Raw genomic sequence first — 18,494 nt, 5'->3', positions numbered from 1 at the left:
GGAGACTTACCCCCCCGGAGAAACCTGCAAAAAAAACTGCCTCTCCGGCGCACGCGTTCGACCTGTGAACTCCTTTTAGGGAACGGAAGTTCCGGTTTCCCGCGCATGCACAGTGCATGCACGAAACCGGCACTTTCGTTGGGCCTACGCATGAGTACCCAGCGCGTACTCACCCGTGGGGACCCGAATTTCTGGGCCACTGTTGTTCTCTCAGGTGGACGTAAAAGATCCCAGGGCACTATTTCGAAGAAGAGCAGGGGGCGTTCTCCCCGGTGTCCTGGCCCAATATTTATCCCTCAATCAGCATCATTAAAACAAAAGATTTGGGGAGCTTGCTGTGCACAAATTGGCTGCTGTGTTTTCTACATTACAACTGTGACTGCACTTCATAAAAGCGCTGTAAAGCACTTTGGGAGGTCCTGAGGTTGTGAAAGGTGCAAGCCTCTTTATTCCCTTTCATCCTTCCTTTCTTTCTTTCTCCCTCTCTTTTTATTTCTGTTTCTTACTTTCACAACAACAACCTGGCAGTTTTCAAGTACGATAGCATCTGGCTCACACATGACCTGATCCATTGAAGTAATTTTCTTGACTGAGAGCAGGAGTGAGCAGGAAAGGGAGTTGCCTGAACCTGACATTACGGGAGAGGAATTCTGACCTTCCAGAGAGTGGGAGAGGTTTTATTTTGCTTTGAGGCAGCTCGGTCGAGTTTGATTGACATGTTTTGCGGGTGACTGGCGCGACTTGTCAGCAGTTTACAGGAACTTTCCGAGAATAAACCCAAGGGAAGCGGGCCTGAGTCACTGACCGATTGTAACCGGAACAGACAGAAGGAGCAGGAAGCGCTGGATGTGAAACTGATCGCTCGCTCTTCAACCTGGAGAGGAATCTCACTCTGGCCATGGGGGCGGAGGGTCTGGTCTTATTCCTGCTCTGGGCATTCCTCGATCCCGGGGCCGTGCAGGGCAAAGTGGTGCCGGATTTCGGTGAATGCAGTTGGTTTTTTCAGAACAAGATCCCACCGCAGGGATTCTCCATGAGAAGCCGGGTCAAAATCTGCCAGCGGTACAAGAACCACTATCACTTTGGGACCCTGTACCGGACAGACCTGCGGATCCCGGTCTATTCCGCTTACAGGTACCCCTGCAGCATGGGCGAGAGTGAAGGTCACAGACCCAGCCCCTGGTTTTATGAACCGCAGGTAAAGAAGGGTCCCAGACTTGTCTGGGTACATCTGCTCGCGTGTGTTACTGTGCATTGTATCAGACACGGACCAGGCAAGACGATTAAACTTTAGGCGAGGGCACACATTTTTTTTTTAAACGTGTTGCAATTCATCAAAATAATCTAGCAAGAGATCAGTTTCTGACTCTGAACCAGAGGCTGCAGTCATGCAAATCTCTGTGTACATTCCTGGGACCCATTCCAACTCACCAGCCCTGCCTGGCAGCACTGTTTGTTTTCCTTGAAGTTAGAAAGCGAGGAGGGGGAGAATATCCTGGTTATTAAATTAAGGGCAAGGTTTGTAAATGAGTTCTTCATTAAGATGGAGAGTGAGGTATTTGACTCAGAAACCAGGGTCCTGAATTTAAATAAAGGAAACTACGATGGTATGAGGCGCGAGTTGGATAGGATTGATTGGGGAATGTTACTCAAAGGGTTGACGGTGGATGGGCAATGGCAAACATTCAAATATCGCACGGATGAACTACAGAATTTGTTTATCCCTGTTTGGCATCAAAATAAAACAAAAAAGGTAAAAAAAAAAGAAAGGCAGTGGGGGTCAATTCATTAAATATATTCAAGAAGGAGTTAGATATATTTCTTAAGGCTAAAGGGATCAAGGGATATGGGGAGAAGGCAGGGACAGGGTACTGAATTTGAATGATCAGCCATGATCTCAATGAATGGCGGAACAGGCTCGAGGGGCCGAATGGCCTACTCCTGCTCCTATCTTCTATGTTTCTATGTATCTCGTGTTCCCCATTTCCTTCGTCCCACCATTGGCGGTCGCGCCTTCAGCTGCTAATGGTCCAAAGCTCTGGAATTCCCTCCCTCAGCCTCTCCGCCTCTCCACTCCTCCTGTGAGACGCTTCTTAATTCGCTTGGCCACCTGTTCTGATATCTCCTGGTGTGCCGCGCTGTCAAATTATTTTCTGGTGACGCTCCTGTGAAGCGCCTTGGGACGCTTCACTACGTTAAAGGCGCTGTGCAATGCAAAAGCAAAATACTGCGGATGCGGGAAATCTGAAATAAAACCAGAAAATGCTGGGAACACTCAGCAGGTCGGGCAGCATCTGTGTGGAGAGAGAAACAGAGTTAACGCTTCAGGTCGATGAGCTCTCCTCAGATGTTGCATATAAATGCAAGTTGTTGTTACGGGGCGGGGCAAGGCGGTGTCCATGTGGTGTGAAACCGGAGTTGTGTGAGAGTACATCAGGGAGTCTCACTCCACTACACTTGGCTGATGTGTCAGCTGTGGCTCAGTGGGTAGCACTCTTTGGGCAGGATTTTCATTGGGCCGTGGAGGCGGGATTGGAGGTGTGGGGGGGGGGGGGTTAAAATCCCGAAATCAGGGGTCCCGACCCCTTCCCGCACCCAAACTCGCCTCCATGCCAGTTTAAAAGGAGGTGGGTACCCGCCCCGCACTGGGACCCGCCTACCCGAGGCGGGAAGGGGATTAGTGCCAATTAACTGCCTGTTAACAGGTAGTTAACAGGCAGTTTTTAGCCTAATCCCTATTTTTGATCTTGAAGTGTGGGATTCCCGACGGCTCCAAACCACACCAGGTTAGAGGAGTCGGGCCGTCAGGTTGAAGGACTTGGAGGGGTCGAGATGTCGGTCTTCAGGTGAGTGATGTGTGCATGAGTGCAAAGGTAAGTGTGTTTGGTGTGTCTAAAGTGATTAAATAAGTTTTACATACCTTTTCTTAGCTTTTCAGCCTTCCTTTAGGTTCCAGGAGTCCCTCATCTCACCTGCACAGAAAGCAGAATGGCTGCGATCTGTCAAAAGTGACAGCCTTCAGCTTACTGTGCAGGAGAGATTTCAAACTGAGTCTGTGTAGAAGGACTCAGGTTAGAAGTAAGACTGTCAGTGTTTGACAGCTTCAAACAGCTGTGAAACACTGATATTTCATCTGTCAAAGCTCTTCACAGATGAAATTTCAGCCTGTGACGTCACCTGTTGCCGGGTGGCCCTTAATTGGCCTGCTGAGTCCGCTGGGCGGGCTCAACAAGGTCAATCAAGTTAAATTCGCGTGGATTGGCTAGAACTCGATGGAGGCAGGACTACAACCCCAAAAGTTGTAGTCCTGCCTCCCGCCCGACTCCTGAGTTAAATTCCTGCCCTTTGTCTCTGCAGCTCCAAAAGGTCGTGGGTTCAAGCCCCATGCCAGAGACTTGAACACAAAAATCCAGGCCGACATTCCCGTGCAGTGCTGAGGGAGTGCTGCACTGTCGGAGGTGCCGCCTTTCAGATGAGACGTTAAACTGAGGCCCCGTCTGCTTTCAGGTGGATGTGAAAGATCCCATGGCACTATTTCAAAGAAGAGCAGGGTGGGGCAGGGGGAGTTCTTCTCCGGTGTCCTGGCCAATATTTATCCCTCAAATAAGATAACCTACATTACAACAGTGACTACACTTCAAAAAGTACTTCAATGGTTGTATAGCGCTTTGAGGTGTCCTGGCGTCGTGAAAGGTGCTGTATAAAGTGCGTCTTTTTTTTAAAATCAGACGCGGACTCCAGATTTACACCGGCAGTGTGGCTGAGATCGCTTTGCCACTGACACACTAAACTTACCCTGAAGCTGCAGTCTCAGAGCGGTACGTGTACCGTATGATGAGGCCTCGAACCGATGGGGCAGTCACAAGGGATCGTTTAACAAGTTCGCATTCCTGGAACAGAGCTTTGCCTGCCGGGAAGGCATATGGGGAATTGGGTGCACGATTTCCCATGGATTCAGATGGATAATTGTGCAGGTGGGGGAGGATTCATTTCACGATATGCAGTCCCAGTGGACGAGGCATGTTTGCAAAGCGACACCTTCAGTGTGAGCTGCGTTGGCGCTGAGTTCAGTGGGGTTACCAACTCTGGTTGGATGTATTCCTAGAGGTTTCTTCACATGACCTCCCACCTCCAATCACCCGGCCCAGTCAAACAGCCTGTTTTTTTGCCCCCGCCGTCCAATATTTTTATAACTAAAATGTTCAAAGTAAATAAAAAAACAACTATTTTTTGAATAGCCCTATGATTTTTCTCCAGGATTGCTCCCAGCAGTGTCCGGTAGATTCATCTTTAACTCTTTGGAAATTCCAGGACAATCCTGGAGAGTTAGCAGCCTTAGAATTCAATCCTATTGGCCCGGAATTTGCAGTGGGTAATAACAAGCGAACAAACAGTGCTCGCCGTTGAAACTGACCGCAAAGTCAGGATTTAGCGCATGCACATCCTAAGGCGGAAATCCTGAAGTTGCGGTCCGTCACTCACTGCTCTGCTACTGGCTGCGCTGTGCCCGCCCCCTGCCCCCACAGCCGGCAACCAGCGCAATCAGACAAATCAGTGAAACTGGTGAAAACTTGGGCTCTCCGCGGTAATGGCCCAGAAATTCGGGTCGGGGGCTTCCCGCGGGTGCAAGCCTCCGACCTGCACTTACCTAGCGCACCGGCCGTTGAGCTGTGGGCCCGCGTGGGATTCCGATCCTGGGCCTCCTCCAACTGCCGGCGCGCAGTGCTTGCGTATCCCAGGGGCGCAGTTAGTTTGATGCGTCCCCTGGGATCACGTGGGCCATGGAGAGCCAATGGTAGCAGGGAATGCTTCATTCATAAGTCTGACAGGAAGACCTGTCAAAAGTTAGAAATACTATGGCCCCATAACATCACTAAATCTTCAAATAAATTTTTTTTAAATCACATTTTTAAAATAAACTATAAATTACATGAAATAACTATTTTAAACAATAATTAAAATTTTTGAAAAAAATAATTTTATTTTCTAACGGGGCTAAAAATAAACTTACCTTTCTTTAAAATATTTAAAAATAATTAACCTGTGGAAAAAATGTTTTAATTTTAATTAATTCAACACTTCCTTGTAAAAAGCAGGCCTTACGCCTGCTTTTTATATGTCTAACTTCTGGAGACTTACCCTCCCGGGAAAACCTGTAAAAAAAAAACGAAGTTTGATGCGCACGCGCAGCCTCTCCCGTGCACGCGTTCGACCTCTGAACCCCTGCTTTCAGGGGATCGGAAGTGCCGGTTTCCCGCGCATGCGCAGTGCATGCAGGAAACCGGCACTTCCCTTGGGCTTATGGGTGAGTACCCCGTGCGTACTCACCCGTGGAGACCCAAATGTCTGGGTCAACATCGCTGATAAATACCCCATTAAAAGTCAGACCCTTTTGGATTAGCTGTAACTGGGGTTTTAACAGCGTACTGACTGGTAAGCAAAAGTTATGGCCCTGAAAAACTCATTTAAATTTTGCGCAGTGTCAAATTTATCCACTTTAATAAGAGGGTCCACCATGATCTTTTATGGGCAACTCGGTCCTTGCCCGTGTTGCCCACATCCCTAGAACAAATAAAAAGCAAGGTTATGTAGACAATGTATGCACTGGGGCTGTGGCTCTTGAACATAGGGACATAGGCACAGGAGGAGGCCATTCAGCCCCTCGAGCCTGTTCTGCCATTCAGTGAGATCAAGGCTGACCCAAGGGCAATCTTTAAAATTTGCTGCCTGTCCAGGCGTATTGAGGTCAGGTTGCAATGAACACATTGTGAAGTTTTTGTTTTCCTAAACACTTTGATCTGCGTTGGATTACAGATCGATGATCAAAACGCCCCGGATAGAATGAGAAACAGTGGTGCAGATTCCAGTAACAAGCAGGCAATGGATGAGGACTACTATGACTCAGGGTACGACCGGGGCCATCTCTACCCGTTCGCACTGAATGAGAAGGAGAGCGCCACAGCCACATGCACCCTCACTAACGCGGTCCCCGAGGAGCATGCAGCCAACGTCAACTGGTATCAGGAGGCAGAATCCGTGGCCCAGAAGCTGGCGCAGATATGCCACAAGTCCGGCCGGTCGATGTACCTGGTGACGGGTGCTGCCAACCCTACAAGGACCAAAATGAACAACAGGGTCTCGGTGCCTGGACTAGTCTGGACGGCTCTTTGCTGCACCTTCCCACGGGATCAGAATAACGACCCCTGTCTAAATAACAACGCGGGAGCAGAGGAGCAGAACGTACTGACATACAATAGAGATTTTTCTTTTGCATTCATGAAACAAATGAAACCAGAACGAGAGACAAAATATGCAACTGTGAGAGAGCTTCAGAAGAAACTGCAAGTGGGCAGGCTCTTTGACAGCTGCAGAGGAACAAGCGAAGGCGATGAAGTTCAAATCTTCAAAGAAGTGCAAGGCTTGATTCAGAATAAAATAATCAATCCCGTAAATAACACAGGAAGTTCCCCACTGCGACCGTTCGGCTATGAGGTGGCTGTGGGAATCTTCCAATTCATCTACTGTAAGCTCCTGGTTCCTGTTCGAGCCACGGTCCACGCGGTCTCAAGTGGCATGGTAGAGGTCGCCCAGGTCATCGCTCCGGTTTTCCTCGGTGTCGTCACGGTTGTTGGAGTTCTCACCCTAAATGTGTTTGGCGTCCTCATCAATAATACCGCTCAACTTGCCGGCTCTTAACTGAAGTTAGGCGTAGCAGCTTCTGACTCGTCAGCATTATCAAAGTTTGCGCTGGTGTAATCTCTGGGGCTTGTCACGGTGAGCAAGTCCACTATTGGTGGTCTGTTAATATTTGCCAGGGGCCTCATGATTGTGGCATTTCTCAGAAGACACTAATCATTACAGAGTCATGAGGCATTTATGAGGACTTCTTGGAATACTCTTAATTATTAACTGCACCAAGAGGCAAATTAGCAAAATCCTGTAGTTTTGTTCTCAGGGAATTCTGTTCTCAAGCAACCTAATATCTCAAAGAAATATCTTTCAAGGAAATGGAAATCCTAGCCTTCCCAATCAGTCTAGAACTCCAGAGAACTGGGTTGACAAACCTTCCAAAATCTAGGAGAATTCTGTATTCAATTTGCCAAAATAACTCTTGTCTGGTGTACAGGAACCTGAGACAGCAAGAGAACCAACAGCTGTGGGTCCAGGCATAGAAACATAGAAGATAGGAGCAGGAGTAGGCCATTCAGCCCCTCGAGCCTGCTCCGCCATTCAATGCGATCATGGCTGATCATCCAAATTCAGTACCCTGTCCCTGCTTTCTCCCCATATTCCTTGATCCCTTTAGCCTTAAGAAATATATCCAACTCCTTCTTGAATATATTTAACGAATTGGCCTCTACTGCCTTCTGTGGTAGAGAATTCCACAGGTTCACCACTCACTGGGTGAAGAAATTCCTCCTCATTTCTGTCCTAAATGGCTTACCCCTTATCCTTAGACTGTGACCCCTGGTTCTGGACTCCCCGACCATCGGGAACATCCTTCCTGCATCTAGTCTGTCTAGTCCTGTCAGAATTTTATAAGTTTCAATGAGATCCCCTCTCATTCTTCTAAACTCCAGCGAGTATAAGCCCAATCGACCCAATCTCTCCTCATACGTCATTCCTGCCATCCCAGGTATCAGCCTGGTGAATCTTCACTGAACTCCCTCCATGGCAAGAACATCCTTCCTCAGATAAGGCGACCAAAACTGCACACAATACTCAAGATGTGGTCTCACCAAGGCCCTGTACAACTGCAGCAAGACATCCTTGTTCCTGTACTCAAACCCTCTCGCTACGAAGGCCAACATACCATTTGCCTTCTTAACTGCCTGCTGCACCTGCATGCTTACCTTCAGCGACTGGTGCACAAGGACACCCAGGTCTCGTTGCACTTCCCCTTCTCCCAATCTATTGCCATTCAGATAATAATCTGCCTTCCTGTTTTTGACACCAAAGTGGATAACCTCGCATTTATCCACGTTATATTGCATCTGCCATACTTCTGCCCAATCACCCAACCTGTCCAAATCATCCTGGAGTTTCTCGGCATCCTCCTCACAGCACACACGCCCACCCAGCTTTGTGTCGTCTGCAAACTTGGAGATATTACATCCAATTCCCTTGTCTAGATCATTAATATATATTGTGAATAGCTGGGGTCCAAGGTCCGATCCCTGCGGTACCCCACTAGTCACTGCCTGCCACTCGGAAAAAGACCAGTTTATTCCAACTCTTTGCTTTCTATCTGCCAACCAGTTCTCTATCCAAGTCAATACCTTGCCCCCAATCCCATGTGCCTTAACTTTACACGCTAATCTCTTATGCGGGACCTTATCGAAAGCCTTTTGAAAGTCCAAATACACCACATCCACTGGTTCTCCCTCATCTATTTTACTAGTTACATCCTCAAAAAATTCCAGTAGATTAGTCAAGCACGATTTAACTTTTGTAAATCCATGTTGACTTTGTCCGATCCTGTCATTGTTTTCCAAGTGCTCTGCTATTACATCTTTTATAATGGACTCTAGCATTTTCCCCACTACCGATGTCAGGCTTACCGGTCTGTAATTCCCCGTTTTCTCTCTACCACCTTTTTTGAATAGTGGGGTAACATTAGCTACCCTCCAATCCATGGGTACTGTTCCAGATTCCATCGAATGTTGGAAGATGATCAGCAATGCATCTACTATTTCTAGGGCCACTTCCTTAAGTACCCTCGGATGTAGATAATCAGGCGTTGGACTTGTTAACATCTGGTCTTGGGATCTCCACCTGTCCCCTCAGTAGTGGATCGTCCTGTCTCTGTGGAAGGTTTGCCTGTCTCTGTAGAGGGTTTCCCCTTTCAATTCAACAGCTGGGGTTATTCTTGTTGGATCACTTCTTGTTGGCGAGCATTATCTGCAGTGAATGACAGTGGGTGAAAAAACCGACACTTTCAGAACTGAAGTGTGGAGCAGTGTTGGTGTTTTTTGAAGATTGCGGCGCTGGCCCACTTTCGCAGGCAGCCCTTTGGACCTTGTCAGCGGTCGTGTTCAAACTGCCCTTCTCAAAGTGTTCGTTTTTGGTCACCCACAGCCGTTTATTTTTTGAACATTTCTGGTCGCCAACCCATTCATGAGTATTTCCGTCACTTCTCGGTGCCAGCTGCTGTACTCTATTGATTGCCATGTATTGTATAGGTGCATTGCTATTCTTCCATTGTAACCTCTCTCACAAATATTCAGTGCTTTGACAGCCGTCATTGTAATTGTGGTGAGAACTATGTATTATAGTTGCTCAGGTATCACTGCAGGGGATGCTGGCGTTATTATGATTATTAATATTGGTGTCACTGGAGATAATAGAGGTCCCTTTTTTATGTTATGCTCTATCAGGAAAGATTGAAGAGGCTGGGGCTCTTTTCTCTAGAAAAGTTAAGACTAAGGGGTGACCTGATAGAGGTCTTCAAGATTATGAAAGGGTTTGATAGGGTAGACGTAGAAAAGAAGATTCCGCTTGCAGACGGGACCAGAACTAGGGGTCATAAATATAAGATAGTCACTAATAAATCCAATAGAGAATTCAGGAGAAACTTCTTTACCCAGAGAGTGGTGAGAATGTGGAACTCGGTACCACAGGGAGTGGTTGAGGCGAATAGCAGAGATGCATTCAACGGGAAACTAGATAAGTACATGAGGGGGAAAGGAACAGAAGGATATGTTGATGGAGTTAAGTGAAGAAGGGCGGGAGGAGGCTCGTGTGGAGTATAAATGCCTGCATGCACCTGTTGGGCCGAATGGCCTGTTACTGTGCTGTAATGAATTTGTAATATTTTGTAATCTCCACATGTGCGGTAATATATAGAAATATACATGAAAGTAGCAACCTGGAATCAGGCCATTCGGCCCAGTCAGTTGGTGTTGGCATTTACCCTCCTCCACGTGAGCAAATGGCCCTTTGATCTACCCTCACTGTTCCCATATCCCTTCAAACCCGTTTCCGTCATCCACCTAGCCAATCTAATCTTGAATGTTGACACAGTTTCTTCCTCAACCACTAACCCTGGGAGTTAATTCCACGGCCTCACAACTTTCCGTGTAAAGAAGTTTTCCAGCCCTCTGTTCTAAATTTGAAGGCTTTGGAGAGGGTACAGAAGAGATTTACTAGAATGGTTCCAGGGATGAGGGATTACAGTTATGTGGATAGACTGGAGAAGCTCGGAAAAGTTGTTCTCCATGGGGCAGAGAAGGCTGAGGAGAGTTGATCGAGGTGTTTAAAACAATGAAGGCTTCAGATAGAGTAAATAAAGAGAAACCGATTCCAATGCCTGAAGGGTCGATAGCCAGAGGGCACAAAAGAACCAGAAGCGACATAAGGGAAAACCTTTTTACGCAAAGAGTGGTCAGGATTTGGAATGCACTGCCTGATAGGGTGGTGGATACACATTCAATTGTAGCCTTCTAAAGGGAATTGGATAAATAGTTGAAGTAGAAAAGATTGCAGGGCTATGGGGAACGAGCCGGGGAGTGGGACTAACTGGATTGATCTTCGAAAGACCTGGCGCAGACTCGATGGGCCGAATGGCCTCCTTCTGTGCTGTACTATTCTATGAATCCATGATGCTATGAAATTTCTTTCATTTAATCTTGTATCTATGGCCCTTTGATCTAGCCCCTCAATTATTGGAAAATCTGCTTCTAGCTACCCTGTTACATTCTTTCATAATTTTAAACATTTCTATCCTATCGCCACATAATATGCGTTGTTGTAATGTACCCCTGTAAAAAGCCCCAATTTTTCGAGTCTTTGTATTTGCATATCCTCATACCAGGCAGCATTCTAGTGATTATCCATTGTAACCTCTCCAAAGCCTCAATATCCTTGTTATAGTGTGGCACCCAATACTGAACATGGTACACTAAATGAGGTCTATTAAGGTTATATATAGGCTCATCATTACCTCTTAGAACATAAGAACATAAGAATTAGGAGCAGGAGTCGGCCATTTGGCCCTTCAAGCCTGTTCCGCCATTCAATAAGATCATGGCTAATCATCTACCTCCTCTCCACTTTCCTGCACTATCCCCATATCCCTTGATTCTCTTAATATCCAAAAATCTATCGATCTCTGTCTTGAATATACTCAATGACTGAGCCTCCACAGCCCTCTGGCGTAGAGAATTCCAAAGATTCACACCCTCTGAGTGAAGAAATTTCTCCTCATCTCAGTCCTAAATGGCCGACCCCTTATTCTGAGACTGTGACCCCTGGTTCTAGACTCCCCAGCCAGGGGAAACATCCTCCCTGCATCTACCCTGTCAAGTCCTGTAAGATTTTTGTATGTTTCAATGAGATCACCTCTCATTCTTCTAAACTCCAGAGAATATAGGCCTAGTCTACTCAATCTCTCCTCATAGGACAATCCCCCCATCCCAGGAATCAGTCTGGTGAACCTTCATTGCACTCCCTCTATGGCAAGTATATCCTTCCTTAGGTAAGGAGACCAAAACTGTACACAATACTCCAGGTGTGGTCTCACCAGGGCCCTATATAATTGCAGTAAGACATCTTTACTCTTATACTCAAATCCTCTTGTAATAAAGGCCAACATACCATTTGCTTTCCTAATTGCTTGCTGTACCTGCATGTTAACTTTCAGTGATTCGTGTACAAGGACGCCCAGGTCCCTCTGAACACTAACATTTCCCAATCTCTCACATTTAAAAAATACTCTGCTTTTCTATTTTTCCTACCAAGTGGATAACTTCACATTTCTCCACATTACATTCCATTTGCCATGTTCTTGCCCACTCACTTACCTGTCTATGTATCATCAGCAAACTTGGATATATATTATAGTTGGTCCCCTCACCCAAATCATTGATACAGATTGTAAATAGCTGAGGCCCAAGCACTGATCCTTGCGGTACCCCACTAGTTACAGCCTGCCAACCCAGAAAATGACTCGTTTATTCCTACTCTCTGTTTTCTGTCCATTAACCAATCCTCAATCCATGCTAGTATATTACCCCCAATCCCTAATTTTGTTTAATAACCTCTTGTGTGGCACTTTATCGAATGCATTCTGAAAATCCAAATACACCACATCCACTGGTTCCCCCTTATCTATTCTGCTAGTTACAACGTAAAAAACTCTAACAGGTTCATCAAACACGATTTCCCTTTCATAAATCCATGTTGACTCTGCCCAATCCTATTATTATTTTCTAAGTGCCCTGTTACCACGTCCTTAATAATAGATTCTAGCATTTTGATTACTACTGATGTCAGGCTAACTGGTCTGTAATTCCCTGTTTCTATCTCCCTCCTTTCTTAAATAGTGGGGTTACATTTGCTACCTTCCAAACTGCAGGAACCGTTCTAGAATCTATGGAATTTTGGAAAATGACAACCAAATGCATCCACTATCTCTATAACCGCCTCTTTCAAAACCCTAGGATGTAGGCCATCAGGTCCAGGGGATTTATAGGCTTTCAGTCCCACAGTGTCGGCTGTGGCTCAGTGGGTAGCACACTTGCCTCTACGTCTAGAAGGTTGTGGGCTTAAGTCCCACTCCAGGGACTTGAGCACATAAATCTAGGCTGACACTCCAGTGCAGTGCTGAGGGAGTGCTGCACTGTTAGAAGTACCATCTTTCAGATGAGATGTTAAATCCGAGGCCCTGTCTGCTCTCTCAGGTGGATGTAAAAGATCCCTTAGCACTATTTATCCTTCAATCAACATAACAAAAACTGATTATCTTGTCATTATCCCATTGCTGTTTGTGGGAGCTTGCTGAGTGCAATTTGGCTGCTGCGTTTCCCACATTACAACAGTGACTACACCTCAAAAAGTTCTTCATTGGCTGTAAAGCACTTTAAGATGTCCGGTGGTCGTGAAAGGCCCAATATAAATACAAGTCTTTCTTTTTCATTAATTTCTCCAGTACTATTTTTTTTTACTAATACTAATTTCTTTCAGTTCCTCATTCTCGCTAGACCCTGGGTTCTCCACTATTTCCGGGAAGTTTTTTGCGTCTTCTTCTGCGAAGACAGATGCAAAGTATTTGTTTAATTTCTCTTCCATTTCCTCATTTCCCCTGTCTCAGCCTGTAAGGGACCCACGTTTCCTTTCGCTACTCTTCGTTCCCTAGAATTCCATTAGCGTTTCTTATCAACCTGAGGTGCTGTCTTTAATATGCTGTGAACTGTACCTCCCAAATCCCTCTGCTCATCCACAGTACTGAGCCTACCTCCATTCAAAGTATTGCTACCAATGTTCCCTGTGAACATTTTTTTGGGGGTGCGCGGTCCCTTTAATGGCCTGCGCGGCCCATTCAGATTTTTGCGCATGTGAAATTTACGGCTGCCCAGCGGAGCGGGAACAATGGCCCAGAAATTCGGGTCGGGGGCTTCCTGCGGGTGCAAGCCCCCGACCTACACATAGAAATATAGAAACATAGAAGATAGGAGCAGGAGTAGGCCATTCGGCCCTTCGAGTCTGCTCCGCCATTGGTTGATCATCCAAACTCAGTACCCTGTCCCTGCCTTTTCCCCATATCCCTTGATCCCTTTAGCCTCAAGAAATATATCCAACTCTTTCTTGAATATATTTAATGAACTAGCCTCCACCGTCCTCTGTGGCAGAGAATTCCACAGGTTCACCACTCTCTGGGTGAAGAAATTCCTCCTCATTTCAGTCCTAAATGGCTTACCCCTTTATCACAGAATCACAGAAACCCCACAGTGCAGATAGAGGCCATTTCGGCCCATCGAGCCTGCACTGACACATATCCCACCCGATCCCTGTAACCCCTACACCAACACATATCCCACCCTATCCCTGTAACCCCACGTATTTAATCCCCCTAACACTAAGGGACCTGACAGAATTTTATAGGTTTCGATGAGATCCCCTCTCAATCTTCTAAACTCCAGTGAGTATAAGCCCAATCGACACAATCTCTCCTCATACGTCATTCCTGCCATCCCAGGTATCAGCCTGGTGAATCTTCGCTGCACTCCCTCCATGGCAAGAACGTCCTTCCTCAGGTAAGGTGACCAAAACTGCACACAATACTCAAGGTGCGGTCTCACCAAAGCCCTGTACAACTGTAGCAAGACATCCTTGTTCCTGTACTCGAACCCTCTTGCTACGAAGGCCAACATACCATTTGCCTTCTTAACCGCCTGCTGCACCTGCATGCTTACCTTCAGCAACTGGTGCACAAGAACACCCAGGTCTCTTTGCACTTCCCCTTCTCCCAATCTATTGCCATTCAAATAATAATCTGCCTTCCTGTTTTTGCCACCAAAGTGGATAACCTCACATTTATCCACATTATAGTGCATTTGCCATGTTTCTGCCCAATCACCCAACCTGTCCAAATCGTACTGGAGTTTCCCGACATCCTCCTCGCAGCTTACCCTCCCGCCCAGCTTTGTGTCGTCTGCAAATTTGGAGATATTACATCCAATTCCCTCGTCCAGATCATTAATATATATTGTGAACAGCTGGGGTCCTAGGACCGATCCTTGCGGTACCCCACTAGTCACTGCCTGCCACTCGGAAAACGACCCGTTTATTCCAACTCTTTGCTTTCAGTCCGCCAACCAGTTCTCTATCCAAGTCAATACCTTGCCCCCAATCCCATGTGCCTTAATTTTGCACGCTAATCTCTTGTGTGGGACCTTATCGAAAGCCTTCTGAAAGTCCAAATACACCACATCCACTGGTTCTCCCTTATCTATTTTACCAGTTACATCCTCAAAAAATTCCAGTAGATTAGTCAAGCATGATTTACCTTTTGTAAATCCATGTTGACTTTGTCCGATCCTGTCACTGCTTTCCAAGTGCTCTGCTATTACATCTTTTATAATAGACTCTAGCATTTTCCCCACTACCGATGTCAGGCTTACCGGTCTATAATTCCCCGCTTTTTCTCTCCCACCTTTTTTGAATAGTGGGGTAACATTAGCTACCCTCCAATCCATGGGTACCGTTCCAGAGTCTATCGTGTTCTGGAAGATGACCAGTAATGCATCTACTATCTCTAGGGCCACTTCCTTAAGTACCCTGGGATGTAGACCATCAAGCCCTGGGGATTTATCGGCCTTCAGTCCCATCAATTTTCCTAACACCATTTTCCTACAAATACTGATTTCTTTCAGTTCCTCTTTTTCATCAGACCCTATGTTCCCCGGCATCTCTGGGAGGTTATTTGTGTCCTCCTTTGTGAAGACAGAACCAAAGTATGTATTTAGTTGGTCTGCCATTTCCTTGTTTCCCATTATAAATTCCCCCGATTCTGACTGTAAGGGGCCTACGCTTGACTTCACTGATCTTTTTCTCTTCACATATCTATAAAAGCTTTTACAGTCAGTTTTTATGTTCCCTGCTAGCTTACTCTCATATTCTATTTTCCCTTTCTTAATTAATCCCTTTGTCCTCCTTTGTTGACTCCTAAACTGCTCCCAATCCTCAGGATTATTGCTTTTTCCAGCCAATTTATATGTCCTCTCCTTGGATCTTACGCTATCCCTAATTTCCCTTGTTAGCCACGGTTGAGTCACCTTTTTTGTTTTATTTTTCTGCCAAACTGGGATGAACAAATTCTGTAGCTCATCCATTTGGTCTTTGTGGTAAACCACTGTCATACCTGTCTGTGTCTGTATGTGTATTCCACTAGGTACAGGTCTGGACATGCCTCGGCTGACTCCTCCCACTATTCCAGGTATATAAGTGACTACCTCCCAGTCCCTTAGTATTCTGGACGGGTCGACCACTCGAGACAAGACCTTCATTCTTTTGTTAATAAAAGCCTGATTGTTACTCGCTCAACTTCAGTCTTTTGAGTAATTGATGGCGCATCAATTTTATTAACTAAATTTTTTATAATGGAGAAGATCCTCACACCAGCATGCCTGGACCTGGACAGTCGGGAAGCGGACGCTTCCACCAAGTTTGCTCACTGGCTCACGTGCTTCGAGACATTCCTGACTGCCTCCACTGCGGTCGAAACGGATGCGGACAAACTGTCTGTCCTGATCTCCAAGGTGAACCACCGAGTGTACTCAGTCATCCGGGATGCGACCTCGTACACAGCCGCCCTCCAGCTCCTCAAGACCCAGTACACGCGCCCTGTGAACGAAGTTTACGCTAGGCACCTTCTGGGGAGTCGCAAGCAACAACCTGGGGAATCGACTGAGGAATACCTCCAAGCACTGTCCGTGCTTGGCCGGGCCTGTGGGTGTAAGGCGGTAACGCCCACTAAGTACACGGAGGAACTGATCCGGGATGCCTTCGTAGCGGGCCACAGGTCCAACTACACCCGACAGCGACTGCTGGAGCAGAGTGACCTCACCCTCGACAAAGCCTCCGACATCGCACTAACGCTGGACGCAGCCTTCCGGGGCATGGATGCCTACTCCTCTGCACCGTGGACGCCGCGGGGAACGACAACCTGGGACACGGTAGGACAGCCCCATAGCACCGTGCCACCCCAGCCACAGCCCAACAACGGCCCAACTACCGCAGCAGTGTCCCAAAGCCAGACAGCAGTATCCCAAGGCCAGAAATGCTACTTCTGTGGCCAGGCCAAACACCCCAGAGCGCGCTGCCCGGCGAAGAATGCAACCTGCTCGGGCTGCGGGAAAAAGGGACACTACGCCAGCGTCTGCAAGGCCAAAGCCACCCCGAACGCCAGCAGCGCCGCGTGTGGGCCGTGCGAGCCGCCATCTTGGGCCTCCCCAGCCATGTGCGAACCACCGCAGCAGCAGCCATCTTGGACGACTCCAGCCACATGGGAATCATGGGCGCCGCCATCTTGGACACCAGCCGGGACGCAGCAGACCGCCAACCCCCACCCATCTGATACTCGCAGCGACACACCGACCCCTACGCTGGCCTCTGTGACGCTGGACCAAACGAGACCGCACCAGTTAGCTCGGTCCAAAATGGACGTTAAGGTAAACGGCCATGCAATAAACTGCCTTTTTGACTCCGGGAGCACAGAGAGCTTCATCCACCCCGACACGGTGCGGCGTTGCTCTCTCCCAGTCCTGCCTGCGCACCAGCGGATTTCTATGGCCTCCGAGTCCCAGTCAGCGGACATTGGCGGCTACTGCGTGGTGACACTAGTAGTAGACGGGACTGTGTTCAATAATTTTAAACTCCTGGTCCTGCCCGACCTCTGCGCTGCCGTTCTACTGGGGTTGGATTTCCAGTGCCACCTCAAAAGCGTTACGATGGCGTACGGTGGCCCCCTCCCCCCACTCACAGTCCGCAGCCAGCAGCCTCCAAATTGCCCGCCGCGCACTAGATGCAACCTCTCCACACTCAGAGTCCCACCCCCCCCACTGTTTGCTAACCTCACCCCTGACTGTAAGCCCATCGCCACAAAGAGCAGGCGATACAGTGCCGGGGACAGGGTTTTCATCAAAACCGAAGTGGAACGGCTCCTGAAGGAGGGGATTATTGAGGGCAGCTCCAGCCCCTGGCGAGCCCAGGTTGTGGTCGTTAAGACCGGCGAGAAACAACGCCTGGTCATCGACTACAGCCAAACAATAAACCGCTACACCCTGCTGGACGCCTACCCACTCCCCCGCATAGCTGACATGGTCAACCAGATCGCGCAGTACCGCGTCTTTTCGACCATTGACCTGAAATCAGCGTACCACCAGCTCCCCATCAGCCCTGAAGACCGCCAGTATACTGCTTTTGAGGCAAACGGCCGCCTCTATCACTTCCTTAGGGTTCCCTTCGGCGTTACCAACGGGGTCTCCGTCTTCCAAAGGGAGATGGACCGGATGGTCGATCAAAACGAGCTGCAGGCCACTTTCCCTTACCTAGATAATGTGCCGTCGAACCCTCCAGGGCCCGGAGACCAGACACTCCGCGGTCGAGAAGGAGGCCCAGGCTATCGTGGAGGCTGTGCGTCATTGGAGGCACTACCTGGCCGGAAAACGATTTACCCTGCTCACTGACCAGCGTTCAGTTGCTTTTATGTTCAACAACAAGCAGAGGGGCAAAATCAAAAATGACAAGATCTTGAGGTGGAGAATCGAACTTTCCACCTACAATTACGAGATCTTGTACCGGCCTGGGAAGCTCAATGAACCCCCAGATGCCCTATCGCGTGGCACCTGCGCCAGCGCGCAGATCGATAGGCTGAGGGCCCTCCACAATGACCTCTGCCACCCGGGGGTCACCAGGTTCTTCCACTTCATCAAGGCCCGCAACCTGCCTTACTCCATTGAGGAGGTCAGGACCATGACCAAGAACTGCCAAGTCTGCGCTGAGTGCAAACCGCACTTTTATAGACCAGACAGAGCCCACCTGATAAAAGCCACTCGCCCTTTCGAACGCCTGAGCGTCGATTTTAAAGGGCCTCTCCCCTCCTCCGACCGCAATGTGTACTTCCTCAACATCATTGACGAGTACTCCCGGTTCCCGTTCGCTTTCCCCTGCCCGGACATGACCAGTGCCACGGTCATTAAATGTCTGAACAGCCT

The 18,494-nt window shown here is 47.9% G+C and overlaps 1 protein-coding gene across 1 annotated transcript; it reads left to right on the top strand.

Annotated features, from left to right (window-relative positions):
- The first annotated feature begins 700 nt into the window (after positions 1-700).
- LOC147120903 (endonuclease domain-containing 1 protein-like) lies at positions 701-14,257 on the top strand. Its single transcript, XM_085979351.1, has 2 exons — positions 701-1,198; positions 5,815-14,257. The coding sequence occupies exons 1-2, from the start codon at positions 899-901 to the stop codon at positions 6,694-6,696; spliced, it is 1,182 nt and encodes a 393-aa protein (XP_085835477.1). The 5' UTR covers positions 701-898; the 3' UTR covers positions 6,697-14,257.
- Positions 14,258-18,494: the final 4,237 nt, after the last annotated feature.

The sequence above is a fragment of the Somniosus microcephalus genome, chromosome 3 (genome assembly GCF_052327205.1).
Source record: "Somniosus microcephalus isolate GS21.2 chromosome 3, FLI_Smic_1.0, whole genome shotgun sequence".
Classification (NCBI taxonomy): Eukaryota; Metazoa; Chordata; class Chondrichthyes; order Squaliformes; family Somniosidae; genus Somniosus; species Somniosus microcephalus.
The sequence above is the reverse complement of the archived record's forward strand: the minus strand, read 5'-3'. Positions and strand labels throughout refer to the sequence as shown.